General features: G+C 40.3%; 1 protein-coding gene across 2 annotated transcripts in view; it reads left to right on the top strand.

Moving 5' to 3' along the window:
• Positions 1–14,740, top strand: part of GUCY1A2 (guanylate cyclase 1 soluble subunit alpha 2) — a 352,258-nt gene that overhangs the window by 34,818 nt on the left and 302,700 nt on the right. For both annotated transcript variants that reach the window (XR_008557856.1, XM_028132015.2), the window contains exon 3: positions 7,284–7,405. Coding sequence is in view for 1 of the 2 variants with exons in the window: in XM_028132015.2 (XP_027987816.2) it covers positions 7,284–7,405 (122 nt within the window). In the remaining variant the exon portion in view is untranslated. The remainder of the gene's footprint in view (positions 1–7,283; positions 7,406–14,740) is intronic.

The raw sequence follows: 14,740 nt of genomic DNA, 5'->3' as shown, positions 1-14,740 counted from the left end.
TATAAAACAAAAGGGAAGAAAACTTAGTAGAAAAATAACAGTACCTAGTACGATGCCATATACTTGAAGTGCGTGATGATTATGTTGTCATTTCAAAGGGAATTGCTTTGAAACTTTGTCATATCAATCCTCAAGAGTGCCTTGCTAGGAAAAACACATTATTTAAACTCACAAGATGGCTTTTAGTTTGAGGCCATTAGGGATTTTAAATGGTTTAACCTAATGGAGATAAAGAATGTAAGAATGTCAAATTAATCTCTCTCCACACATTCTAAATAAAACTTAATTACTCTCATTGGATATGCTGCTTTCTAAGTATGGTGTTGGATTAAATTTGCCAGTATTCTTAGATCAGGTCCTGGTATATGGTAAGTACTACATATTTGCTCTTAGGTTTATTATCATCATCATTATTAATATTTTATGACAATATTAGTAATCAAATGCAAATTATTTTATGGAGTTATGAATGCCCTTTCTAATGTGAAATCCAATAATAACTGACAAAATAGTCCCATTTATGAACTAAATTATGTCTTCTAGGAAAATTGGAAAGGGAATCTTGTAAATTTGATCAAATAGATAACTAGACTATATTACCATAATCAGCCGAAAATTTATATTTTGTTTTTAAGATGGAGTTGTCTTTTATCTAAGTTACTGCCTCAACTCTCCCTTCTCTCCATCTGTGTAGAAATAGCCTGTGGTGGTTCTTTGTTCGTTGCCTAAATGGGCCTTTCTAGTTCTGTTTAATGCAGACACAGTATAATGAAAACAGACAGGGAATGTGACTCCAGTATAAAGAGGTGTCCTGAAGTCCGGCTGGTTCCAAATAGACCTGTTAGCATACTTCTTACTTGGGTGTTGGCTGCCTTCTGAGGACTTGACGTACCTTTGCTCACTGCCTGTATTTGTACTCATGCTGATGAAGACAAAAAGGACGAGTTGGCAGAATAGTGTTATATTTGCTTTTCTTGACTTTCTCCTTCCTTTCCTTCAGTCGTGGCTTCCATGTGCAAAGCCCTCCTTTGCCTTTTAGACTTCTTTCCGCTTCCTTTCTCTTTTCAGTACTGAGAAAGGAGGGCATCTGTTACCACTAACATTTGGATTTACATGTATTCACACCAAGGTGTTGTTCCTCTTAAGAAAATACAAAGGAAGGCTTTTTATCTCTAACTGTAAAAAGGAATGTTTTTTTCTTTTTCTTTTATTTTTTAGTGAAAGGGATTTCAGGTAGCAAGTGCTGGCAAGTATTATTTTACATATTCCTGGGGAGGTTAGGCTGGGGAATAGATGCTTTTCCTAATCCCTGAAAGGGGGCTTTGCCTAAGGCTTGTCTTGAGGTCATTCAGTTTATAGGTGCCTTGGGGGTTGGGATGATGAATCCAGAGGGATTGCAGGGAGTAGGAGCTAGCCCTTCTCAGTTTCTTAATCCAGCCTCTAACCACTGACCTTCCCACCTTCCCTTTCCTCTCCTTTAAAGCTCTGCCCTTGGATCTGCTTTAGTTATTAGAGCTCCAGGATTGCATGATTCTGCCTCTTGATGAATTCATATGCCAGTAGCCCATAGACATCCTCAGAGGCATTTTTAGCCTCCAAGACCTAGACTTGAATGCAGGGAGCAGCTGTTCAAAGGATCACACAGATGGAGGGCTGGGAGGGAGTAGAGGATGGAGGCAGTAAGATAGCCTCTCTGCAGCTCAGCAACTTTATCTTTAAACGTTTGTGCTGCTCCTTAACTTATCCATTCACTTGTTCATTTATTTATTCATAGACATCATTCAAGTTGGAAAATGAGCATTAAAATAATTTATTCATGCAATGTGATAAATCTCTTCCTCTCCATTGTCACCATCCTCTCTCACTTAGAGGTTCCCATCTAGTTTTTTGGTATCTACTCCTGTCCCTTAATACTATATTCTCACCACAGCCAAATGATGAAAAAATCAGGTCATACCATTTACTTTAGCCCAGTGGTTCTCAAGTGCTAACGGGTATCAGAATCACCTGTCAGACTTGCTGAAACTCAGATTGCTGGGCCCCATCTCCACAGTTCCTGATCAGGTTGTCTGGGAGAGGCTCAAGAATTGGCATTCTTAAATTTTTTTTTTTTGAAATACAATTCAGATTTATTAATCACTTGTGTCTGAATAAAACATAAACACATACAAACACCCTACTTTGTTTTTGTCACACTGCCTTGTTTTTATTGTATTCACAGCATCAATTCATATATTTTTTAGGTGAGATACTAATATGGAGGTCTTATTTACTATAACTCAGCCAAAGGAGTTGGCATGTATAAGTTCCCAGATTATGCTGATCCTGCAGGTCCAGGGATCACACTTTGAAATCCTGGCTTTGAACCATATCAAGACTGATTGTGATGGGATAAAATCTGAATTCTTCCTGTGACCTGTCCTCTGTGTACCTCTCTGATTTCATCCCCTTCCACTCCCCCTATTTCACTCCACTCCAGCATTCCAACTACCTGTTGGTGTCTCAACTATACCAAGCTTGCTCAACCTCCAGGCCTTTGCATGCACTGTTTCATTTTCCTGTAATGCTTTGTTCCCAGATGTTTGTGTAGATTATTCTTTTTATACATTTAGGTGTCTGTTTAAATATAATATCTTCCGAAGGACCTTCCTTGACCACCCAATCTAAAGTGGCCCTCCATTCCCTACCTCAGCCTCCAACTCTGATCATTCTTTATTGTTTTACTCTTCATTATTCCTTTTCATAGTGCTTATCATTAGCTTATATGATCTCACTTATTTATTATTTGGTTATTTATCTTTTATATTTCTGTACCTTTGTAAATGCTTGGTACATAGCAGGGACTAACAAATTTTTTTTGGGGGGGGCAGTGAGGAAATGTGAATAAATGAATAAGTTGCACCCTAGGGGTATATACACAGATGTGTATATAATGGATAAAAGAGTGAATTATGCTTGGGAAGGGGGTGTAAAATGAGGGGTGGGAATAATCTCCAGGGCCCAATAGAATTCTAAAATTATAGTGCTAGTACCCAGGACCCTTTTCTTTATAGCTAAACTAGAGGTCCAGTGCACAAAATTCGTGCACAGGGGGGCAGGAGGAGAGTCCCTCAGCCCAGCCTGCACCCTCTTGCAATCCAGGACGCTGGCTTCTCGCCTGCCTGCCTGCCTGCCTGATTACCCCTAACCACTTTGCCTGCCTGCCTGATCGCCCCTAACCACTCTGCCTGCCTGCCTGATCACCCCTACCTGCTCGCCTGCCTGCCTGATCACCCCTACTACCTCTGCCTGCCTGCCTGATCACCCCTAACCACTCGCCTGCCTGCCTGATTGCCCCTAACCACTCGCCTGCCTGCCTGATGGCTCCTAACCACCTCTTCCTGCCTGCCTGATCACCCTTAACTGCTTGCCTGCCTGCCTGATCACCCCTAACCACCTCTGCCTTGGTCCCCCGCTGCTGCAGCTTCGTCTGGAAGGACATCCGGAATGACATCGGAAGGTCGTTTGGCTGTCTGGTCTAATAAGCATATTATGCTTTTATTATTATAGATTACATTGATTTATTTGCATAGTTTTCCATTAACACTTAATGTTCTGCCACTGTATGTCAGGTTGATTTTATGGTACCTTTTGATTACTGTATGAATTCTACACAAGCATGCTCACTTGGATAGCTTCTTGCTTGTGTAGCATAGTTGTCTTCTCCTCCCTCAACCTAGAATGAGAAAAGGGAGCATTGAGTGTACATGCTTGTGCTGCTTTAACTCAAGCCTCTAGGGAATGGACTAGGTTTTTGGGCAGTGTTGGGTGGAAAGAATACTGAGAAGAAAAAGGGGTGAGTAGGAGATACCAGGGTTCCCCTGGGAACAAAAAGGAAGTCAGGATGGAGGAAAATCTGCTTTACGATGACATTTGTGTCTGATGTTATTCTTGATGCTGTCTTCTGCCCTTCCTCCTCTCTGTGCATCCTTGTTGTGTAGTATAGAGCAGGGACTGAGAAAATGTGCTTCGGAAGCAGACATACCAGATACATTAGACTTAAAAGTCAGATTCTACCTTTGATCCTGGACGGATTACTTAACCACTCTTAGCCTCGCTTTTCTTATTTTTAAAAGGGTAATAATTGCAGGGTTGGGGTAAAGTTTGAATAAAATATTAATGATAATAATGTGTTAAGTCATATAATCATATAAAGTAGTACAGTGCCTGGTACACAAGGATCATCAGTACATTTGTTGAATTACTACCACCATTAGTACCTGACTCCTATGCACCTCAATTTTCATTGATTGTCTTTCCCTTGGCCCTCCTGCTACATCCTTTCCCTGTCCTCCTTGAGCCTTCAAAGTTTGAAATCAGTTGTTTAGCATCAGGAGCTAAACGTAAGCATGCCCCCCTCATGTTCTAGTTACCACTTTCTTCTTACAGAGTTTGGATTTTTTTTTTTTAATTTAACCTAAATTTCTGCCTCTGGAGTGCCTAACCCAACTACCGTCACTCATGTTTATACTGCATTACTCCTACTGGTCTGTAGCTCACAAAAGTGGGTTACTATGACAGTGTAGACAAAGCAGAGATTTCTTTAACACTATGATTGAAAAACACATGATAATCAATCTTTTGGAGTTTTTATGTTCATTCATTATATATTTTAACATGAAAGTATAAAGAAATATGCATTTAGAATGATGTCATTAACTTTCTTCTTCTTCTTTTTTTTTTTTGCCAGAATTAGCATTGTTGTGCTAATACCCTGGGTAGGACTGCTGCCAACCTCATATTGGCCTGGAATGCCATTTCCTATAGTCATCTAAAATTAAATTCTATTACTCCAATCATCACTGTGGGCCCTGTGTTTGTTTTATACAGCCAACCTTCTGTTCTCTTTTTCTTTTGACAATTGGATGGGGATTAAGCTAGAATAATTTCAATAGAACATTAGAAGTAAAATTAGGAGTGGGTGAACTCTGATTATTCTGGAAACAAACTTCAGTAGTATTACTTATGTTTCCATGGTCAGATTTTTGTGGTTGTAGATTTTTTAAATCTAAAACACGATCTAGTGTTTTTATGTATTTACAAAAAATAACTATCTTATGGAATAAAAACAAGAAGTTAGATGAAAGCTAATATCTATTGATTGCTCCCTGCGTGTGAGGCAATACATGGGGCACTTTACATCTGTTATTTTATTTAGTCCTAACTACCTATTTCATAGAATCATTGTACAGATGAATAAATCGGGGCTGTGCAAAAATATTTGAAAATGGTGGCATTTGATTTAAAAATAATACTTTCTTTGTCTCTGTTTAACACCCATGTTCCCCTTTCCACCTTTTATTGGCTGAGTACTGCCTTCTAGAAACTATAAAAAGCATTTTGCCTAACTTTTTTTGGAGTCAGATCTCAGTAAGGTGTACAACCATTAAAGCATTTTACTTTTTCTCTCCAATCACATCAAACATGTTAGCATGAGTCCCCTTCAGTATTAGCTTGGGCACATCACTGTTTTCCAAGTACATTCAGGGAGTATAAAGTCCACTTCAGACCAATTGAAATCTTTAATCTCATGTCCCATCTCACTCTTATTTCCCTCTGTGCCTGGGCCAGGCTTGGCCTGAGGAACTCCCAAAGCAGTGATGTGGCTATTCACTCCGACACTCCAGGCCACTCCTTTCTAGGTCCCGTTCTCTTCCGATGGGTGGTGTCAGGCGAGAATGGACAGGAAAACCTCACTGGTTCTTGTAATAGTCCCTGCTTGGCTGTGATGTCCTCAGTGAGGTGCATGGATGGGCCCCGCTTTGCTTCAGAGGCCCTTGCCCTGGACCTGAGGCCTGCACGCCTCACTCAGTCTTGCTAGTGGGATTCCTGCCCCGGCCTGGAAAACAGTGGATGGAACATCAGGCTGGCCTCTCTTTGTGGCATCTCCCGAATCCATGGAAAGCTTATTTATTTATTTATTTATTTATTTATTTATTTATTTATTTGCCTTGCTGAATGGTAGGACTACAGGCTGTTCCCAGTTTGGCTCTTTCGTTTCCCTGTTGTAACTCTCTCTGGAAACTTCTTTCTCTACTCAGTGTGGCACAAAGGGATGGTCCAGAATTCCTCAGCAGATGTCCACTGAGGAGTGAGACATCCAAGCACCAAACTCTCAGCAGCTGGGCTTCCGCAGGGAGCACTCCCCTGCTCTCCTTTCCTCATGGGGGGGGGGGAAACGATAACAAGGCTCTCTTCCTAGGCCAGTGGCTCTTCTGAGGATTTCCTTTCCATGTTTGCGTATCTCTTCGCTTCTGTCAGATGGCGGTGGTGACAGTGGCAGTGGCTCTTTAGTCATTTCGGAGGTTCTGGAATGTCTGGTCTTCTTGGCCTCTCTTTTGGAATGTGGGAGCTTTGGTGCCTTAGCTCTAAGTCAGAGCAGCTGGAGAAGTTCCAGTCAACATCTGGTTACAGCATCTGTCATTCCGTCCGCACAAGAACCCTAGGAGGCATCTCCATTTTATGAGGGAGGAAAGTTAGACTAACAGAGATGAGGTTACTTGCCCCCAATCTCACAGACAGAAAATGGTAAAAGGGCACAAGACGTACGCAGTTGCAGTTATAAAGTCAGTCACAGGGCTGCAATGTGCAGCATAGGGAATCTAGTCAATAACAGCGAAACAACCTTGGATGATGACAGATGGTGACCACTTTGTTACGTATATTAATGTTGAATAACCCTGTTGTATACCTGAAACTAATATAATATCACATATTGATTTTGTTAGTCCAAAAAGAAAATGGTGAGACCGTGATTGAAATTCTGCCAGCCTCCAATTTGTTTGCTTATTATCCAAGCACCACGCTGTCTTCCTGACTGTCTGTGATAGAGGTTAAGACGTATTTGCTTTCAACACAGTTGGTGCCAATGCACCAAATTAGTGGTGTTAATTCTTTCTCTAGGCAAGTTCTGTATAGAAACGATTACCAGCAGCTATGAAACACTCACATAAGGAAACATTAGTTACATAAAGCTCATCTACCTTCTGGTTTCCCTCATTTATTATTTTTTCCCAAACATAGCTTCCTTATTAATGATTGTCTCCAGTTCCAGGTCCACTCTGCTAATGCTCATGTTAATGGTGGGTAATGTCATAAACTATGTCTTAAAGGTTCAGTTATTTTAAAATGTGATTATGCTGAGAGCATAGACCACGTGCATTGGTGCGTATGTATATGAGTGCATTCGCAGATGCAGATGCTTTGACATTTTTCTCCATATGCTGATTTTGTTTTCTTCTTAGTTACAGGGATGCAGAAAAGAATTTCCACAATATCTCTAACAGATGCTCCTATGCGGACCATTCCAGCAAAGAGGAAATCGAGGACATCTCGGGAATTCTTCAGTGCACTGCTAATATGCTCGGTATATTAACTATGTGTTTATATGGTTAAGAGAGAATGAATGAGGAGAACAGGAAAAGTAAAGGTGTAAATGTTTTATTTGCTACTAATGAAAAGTTCGGTAGGTTGAGGCTGTGGCAGATTGAGACCTTGTCGTCAAGTGATTTAATTTCAATACTCCTGAAGATGCTTAAGTGGAAATTATATGTGGCATTTGCCTGGAGATAGAAAAACATTATAATAAAAATACATTCCAGGGAAACTTCTCTAAGTATGTTTACCCTCAGCTAAAATGGAGGATCTTTCTGTCCTCTCAAAGCCCAGATGCTATTATTTCTGTTATGATTGCTCCATTGTTTCTGGGGGCTCTGGTTGTGGCTGGAGGATAGGACATAGGTGCTCACAGTGGACTCAGAGGCAGGGAGGCAGGTCATCTCCTGAGGGCTGTGTGCCCTGTGTGGTAGTGTGTGTGTCCATCTTAAAGATACTAGTATTTATGACCGAGGCGCTATTTTTGGGTGCACCCCAAATGACTAAGCGGTGCTGCTGTAAACTGTACTTAATCATGCACTCAGCATCAAGGTACCACAATGAACCATACTGTCACACTGTAATATGTGATATTCTTGCTGTGGGAGACCTATGTTGTATTATATGCAAAGTAGATACCACAGCAGGAATACATCTTGCCCTAATGTCTTACAGAGGTTTTTAGTGAACAATAACCTCTTTCAAATCTTTTTGAATCCTCCTTTTTCCTTATGACTGGGAGGAATCCATGCAGTGGTGGCAGGGACAAGAAATCTTAGGGACTGACTCCAGGGGGAGCTCAGAATCACATTTCCCTCAGAGTCAGGCGATGGAGATTGGGGCAAAATTGTTTGCCCGATTTTTCTCTCCCTTTAGTGTAAGTGCTTTCCCAGGAGACTTCTGAGTCCCTTTCACAAACAGATCCCGGGTGACTTCACCCCAGATTTTTCTAAACATATCTGACTCCTAGAGGTAGATATGGCTTTTACACTCAAGCTGGGACTTCAGAATCCATGACTACATTTTCATCCTAGGTAACTTTGTAAACACAAAATATTACACTAAGAACGTGGAGATTTTGTGAGGGGAGGCATATAGATGTGTATGCGGTTTGTCTGTAATAGCTCAATCTTAGTACAACTGTGGGAATGTTGTACCCCAAGAAAATCCTAGTGTTGGAGCAGATGAAGGATGAGGATAAAGGAGGAGGGAGATGGGCATTACCCAGGAGCTGTTCTTAGTTTTCTGATTTTGTATTTTCAAGGACTCTCCCATCATTAACATCTTTTTCTCTGGACACTTTGTGATTTTTAAGGGGTGGGTGAGATGATGCCCCACTAAGAAGGATGTATCAGAATCTTGGCTGAGGGATGATTAGTATTTTTTTAAAATACATTTTTATTGATTTCAGAGAAGAAGGGAGATGGAGAGAGAGAGAGAAACATCAATGATGAGAGAGAATCATGGATTGGCTGCCTCCTGCACGTCCCCCAACAGGGGATTGAGCCCGCAACCCAGGCATGTGCCCTTGACCGGAATCAAACCTGGGACCCTTCTGTCTGCAGGCAGATGCTCTATCCACTGAGCTAAACCAGCCAGGGCATAGTATTTTGGAAAGTTGCTCTTATCCATTTATCAACATTTCCTTGTACTTCACATCTCATTTCCTTTTGCTCCCTACCTTGAGAATCAGTGGTTTAGAGAGAGCATGAGTTGTTCAAGATAATAAACATATAAGGAGTACTAATGGCATCTGAACCATGACTTGCAAGCAAGTGTGCCCAAGTCCACAGAGAAACTCTAGGTCAGACAATTTGGCGTGGTAACCACCAGGTGACACTGTGGCCCAGAGCAGCTTAGTTGCCCTTCAACAGTAGCCATGAGGTGTGAGTGGAAAGAACAACAGGTCGTGTGCTACCTGATGATATTAGGGAATGAGTAGATTTAAGCTAGGTACTTATAATTTAGAAGATGACTGTATATCAGGTTTGGGATTTCCGTAAATACTACATTTGTTCTAGAAAAGAAACACTTTCCCCCTCTACTTTCCCCCGACTTTCCCCCTCTAATCATGGGTTGTTCCTAAAATGTAAACGGTGCGATCTTGTAAAATTTAAATTTCTGAAGAGAAAAACTAAATGCCTGCCACGTGTTGACCAGATGCTGGCCTGGATCTAACAGGTAATTATGGGCCTATGAGGTAGCTGTTCTCTTTTGAATAATGTCCTTTCATAACTGTTGAAATATTGACTCTCTGAGGACAAAGATAACAGCTTTACTGGTCATATTCAATGAAAGCTTTGTGCTTTCCTCCCCATTTTGAAAAAAAATTGATTTGAGAGAGAGAGAGAAACAAAATATAAATATACTAGAGGCCCAGTGCACGAAATCATGCCCGGAAGGGGTCCCTTGGCCTGGCCGGCGATTGGGGCCCATCAGGACATCTTGCCCAGTCCTGATTGGGGCTGGCCAGCGGGGAACAAGGGGTGGCCATGGGAGGTTGGCCGGCCGGCCAGAGGGAGGGGCCGTGGAGGTTGGCCGTGGGAGTGCACTGACCACCAGGGGGCTGATCCTACATTGTGCGTCTGCCCCTGGTGGTCAGTGTGCATCATAGCAACCAGTCTACTGGTTGAGTGGTCACTTAGGCTTTTATACATATGGATTATTTTGTTGTTCCACTTTGTTTATGCAGTCATTGGTTGCTTCTTATATGTGTCTGGGGATTGAACCCATAATTTAGCATATTGGGACAATGCTCTTACCAGCTAAGCCACCCAGCCAGGGCTCAATGAGACTTTTGTTTTTAACAAGTCATTGAACTATGATTTATTTTGGTTTGCTTAGATTTTATCTTTTTAAAAAATTACATTTAAATTCTCTTGTGTAATCATTTATGAGCATGCAAGAGTTGATTAACTCACTGGACAGAAAACCGCTACACAAGAAAGGAAGTTGTTTTTTTTTTTTTTGAGGGTGGGAGTTTGGTATGGAGAAATAGTTTTAACCAGTTTAGGACAAATTCTGATGCTTGGAAACCTTCTTTGTGGATGCCAGCGGGCAGTTTTCCAACCCTATGATTTATATTCATTACCTTTGGGGAAAGTGGTTAGAACATTGGTGGGATTGGGAAATACATACTTTTCTCACCTTCTTAACCTAGAAATGGTAGAGACTAGAAATGTGTTTGCTCACTCATTTCTATGTTATTTATATTTTACCTATTAAGGAAAGAGCTTTAAAGTCATAGGTCAGAAAATATGATCAGAGTAGCAAATTTTACTCTTTTCAGAGGTACCATCTCTATCGATTTACTATACTCCTGTAGATAGTTTGGTTATTAATTGGCTCTTCAGGTTGGACTTTGAATCTAGTGGTTGGCATGGAATAAGAAAGAGGTGCCTGAAGAGAGGGAGTGAGCTTGCTAGAGAAGGCCAGTGAGGCCTCCGTCCTGTGTTTGCTCAGTCCCGGCTTCCCCAGGACTCCCCGAAAAAGCGCATGCACATTACAGAGCAGTTCATGCCTGCTGCTAATGGGAAAGGACTTTTTCCAATCAGCAAGATTTTCACCATTTATTTCTCTTTTGTTGGCTTAGAAACCGGTTGTTGCTATTTCTGTCTCATCATTTACAAATTAGGGATATTAAGTACAGACTGCTCCCTGTCATCTATTTGCCTCATTTTGGTGCTCTGGCAGTCACTGGGATAATGCAGTGTAGCAGTCTAATGAAGCTTTAAACTCTGGGAAAAGGCTGTACAAAGAACGATGGTTGTGAACCATGCCCTCCCTGATAAAGGCTTTTAGTGTTAAATTGATTGCTTTATTTGGTATATGTCTCTTGCATACCAAAATGATCTTCTAATTTTGGTTGTCTGAAAAATGTAAACCTTTCCCAGCCATAATCCACAAAGCCCATTTTTAGCTCCAGTTAAGTAGTAAAAATGTATGTACGTGCCTGTGAGTCGCAGCATTGAGCATTTTCTTGGGAAATGTAATGGTTGAGTGGTACAATGAAGCCTCTATGATAAAGCATGAAAGTGTCTATACCACGTGGTGCCACCTGGTCCTGTGGTGTGGACTTAGGTAATATTGTGGGGACAGAGCTAAGGGAGGATGATAAAATGCACAGCTCCCTTTGCCATAATGCGATTTAAAATGATCAGGGGTGATGACTATTTCCGTTGTAATGCCATTAAAGGGGTGGTGGGTGTTTTGGTATATATGAGTTGGAGGAGATGGTGTAGGAAAAGGCATTCCACACTAGGATAGAAATGAGAGCTCTAGGTAATTTATTTGCTGATGACATGTAGCAAACTAAGGTTTGATATTTTAATAGGTATCAGTTATTTGCTAAGTATTAACAAAGCATAGCCTTATACTGCCCTTGTTAAGTGTGTTTTCTCTCAAAATAATCAGGAAGGACGTGGATTGTGAGGGAGTGTTCATTCAAGTTGTCTGTTTCACAGGTCTTCTGTTAGAGTGGGGCTTTGTTGTCTCCAAAGACTTAGCATGTGTCAAGTCAGAATCCAAGTAATGTTGTCAGGGGATTATTTGTTGGGAAGGCGAGGAGGAGGAGGAGGAGGAGATGACCATCGGGGCTTCTACCTCATAGTATTTTCCTGGCCTCAAGGACTCTGAAATACTATGAAATCGGAGCTCTCCACAAAGTGCCACAGATTCTAGAACCATGAGCTGGTATGGAGATTTACATTGATTGTTTTTTTATAAGCAATAGTTTGTTGCTTACATGTTAACTTGTAGGTACTTTTTGGTTTTATTGTGATTTTGAATGTGCATCTAGAGCCTTTTAATTGGCCATAACACTGAAGCCTTACTTAGGGTTAAGATTACCTTGGGGTTTTCTTAGAATAACTCTTCATCATATAATTTTTTAGTAAGCTGGAATACGTTTAAAATACTTAGCATAGTTGATGTAATAACCATTTACTGGCTTTACAGATGAATTAAGATTGATAGCAATAAATAAATTCTGCTAGTATAGTTTTGGTTACTACAAGTTGGTAAGTGATCATTTCTGCTTTCATTAAAAGTAGATAGGGTCCAGAGTTTAATGAGATGAACTGGAGTTCAGGCGGTTGGAAGGCCGCTGATTTAGTAACCGATTTAATGACGGGATTACAATACAGTGGTTTGGAGCCAAAAGGAGCCAGACTACTTGTGCTGAAAGCACAGCTCCACCGCTTATTAATTGTGTGAGCTGGAATGAGTTATGTAACCTTTCACATTTCATATTCCTAACCTGTGAAATGGGGATAATATAATTCCATACCTCCTGAAGTTGTTCGGAACATTAAATAATTTATATAAAGTATTTATATATAACGAAGCCTGATACATGACAATATTTCATAAGTGTTTGCTCTTATTATTGAATATTCACAGAAGAATGTTTACAGTACACCTGGGAGGTCAATATTGCTCAGTTTTTTAGGTGAGGAAACTGATGCTGAGAGCCAGGAACTTGTTAAGTTCCTTTGTCAGTGATGACAAGCCGCAAAAAGCAGGAATTAAGCCCATGTCAGTCTGATACCAAACCCTGCCTTCTTTAAAAATTTTTTTATTTTTTTATTGAGCACTACCCGATTTGGCTCAGTGGATAGAGAATCGGCCTTGGGACTGAAGGGTTAGAGTCCATTCAAGGGCATGTACCTCAGTTTCAGGCTAGATCCCTGCTGGATTGGGGTGCATGCAGGAGGAGGCAGCCAATCGATGTGTCTCTCTCACATCAATGTTTCTCTCTCTCTGTCTCTCCCCCTCTCTTCATCCCCTCTAAAAAAGTCAATGGAAAAATATCCTCAGGTGAGGATTTAAAATAAGAAAAAATTTAAAAAAAATAAAATTTTTTAATTGATTGATTTTAGAGAGAAGATTGTTCCACTTATTTATGTATTCATTGATTCTTATATTTTCCCTGACGGGATCAAACCCTCAACCTTGGCATGAAGGGATGACGCTTTAACCAACTGAACTACCTGGCCAGGGTAAACCCACATTATTTTCACTACTTCATGCTACCTTCCAGAGTTGTTGGAATGTGATTGACTTTACATGACCACTCTAAAGCTAACTATACAAGTCTCTATTTCTCTCAATTATGATAATTGTCATGATATTGCATTTTACTTAGCTCATTACTATTTCAAATATAACTGGGAAACTTTTTGTATGTGAACTGTAGTAACAAAAATGTTTAAGACTGTATCTCATTGGTATTGAGAGTACAATTTCATTGTAATTTGAATCATTTTCAGTTTAGAGACAGGGGGCTTGTAGGAGGCACCCAATGGATGTTGCACTCACACATCAATGTTTATCTCTCTCTCTCTTCCTCTTTCTTTCTTTAAAAAACCAATAAACAAACAAACAGAAACAAAAAAAAAAAAAAAAAAGGAAAGAAAGAAAAAGAAAAGAAATGATTGAAGCGTATTCCAAAATGGCTGTACCATTCTCTTCTACCTCTCCAGAAATTGGTGCCATCAGATTTTGGATTTTAGTCATTCTAATAAATGTGTGTTTTCCCTTTTAATAAACAAAAATAACACTTGCTATCACCTTAAAATTTCGATATATGCAAACTATAAGAATATTGTTTTTCTGTTTTCCATTCTGGGTGATTTTTCAAGATTTTATGACTGAATTTATACACTGCTTAAACATTCATGGTCAGATTTTTAGCATAAATGATTCATGGTACTGATAAGTAGAATCTTTCTCTTTGATTTGGTAAAAAAATAAGTTCCCAGAATGGAGTTAGTCAGCATTAGACAGTGGGAAATAAAATCTCTTAGGAATATGGGTATCACTTCAAAGCGATATGACTTGTAATCCTATTTGTTGAAGATGTTTAAAGCATAAGACACCATGAGCAGTCTTTGCTAATATCATTATTCTCTCCTAGCCCTCAGCTTGCCATGGTTTAATTTCTTTCAACACTATTGGTGGCCAGTAAGCCAACTCACTTAACGAAAACTCTCATAACAGGTTTCTCAAGGCTCTTAAAAATCTATTATTGCTCTTTTATCAGGAGATCATATCACTTCTTTTTAGTATCAGCAGAATTCCAGGGAAAATTATGTCTGACTTAGAAGAGAAGAAATGGAAGCACAGCTAGGTCAAGCTGCCTGTGTCGAGTCACACCATTAGCTGGTGGGGAAGGCAGGCAGACTGAATCTGACGGAAGGGTCTGCTGCATGACTCATTGAACCCTCGACCAAATCTATTACTAAAGAACAGTTATTATCTTGTTTTTTTCTCTGAGTGAGAAAGAAGTTTATTCTTTCCTTACTATGTGAAATGATTGTGGGTCCAT

Source organism: Eptesicus fuscus, chromosome 13 (assembly GCF_027574615.1).
Source record: "Eptesicus fuscus isolate TK198812 chromosome 13, DD_ASM_mEF_20220401, whole genome shotgun sequence".
Lineage (NCBI taxonomy): Eukaryota > Metazoa > Chordata > Mammalia > Chiroptera > Vespertilionidae > Eptesicus > Eptesicus fuscus.
This window is presented reverse-complemented; position numbering and strand designations above follow the sequence as displayed.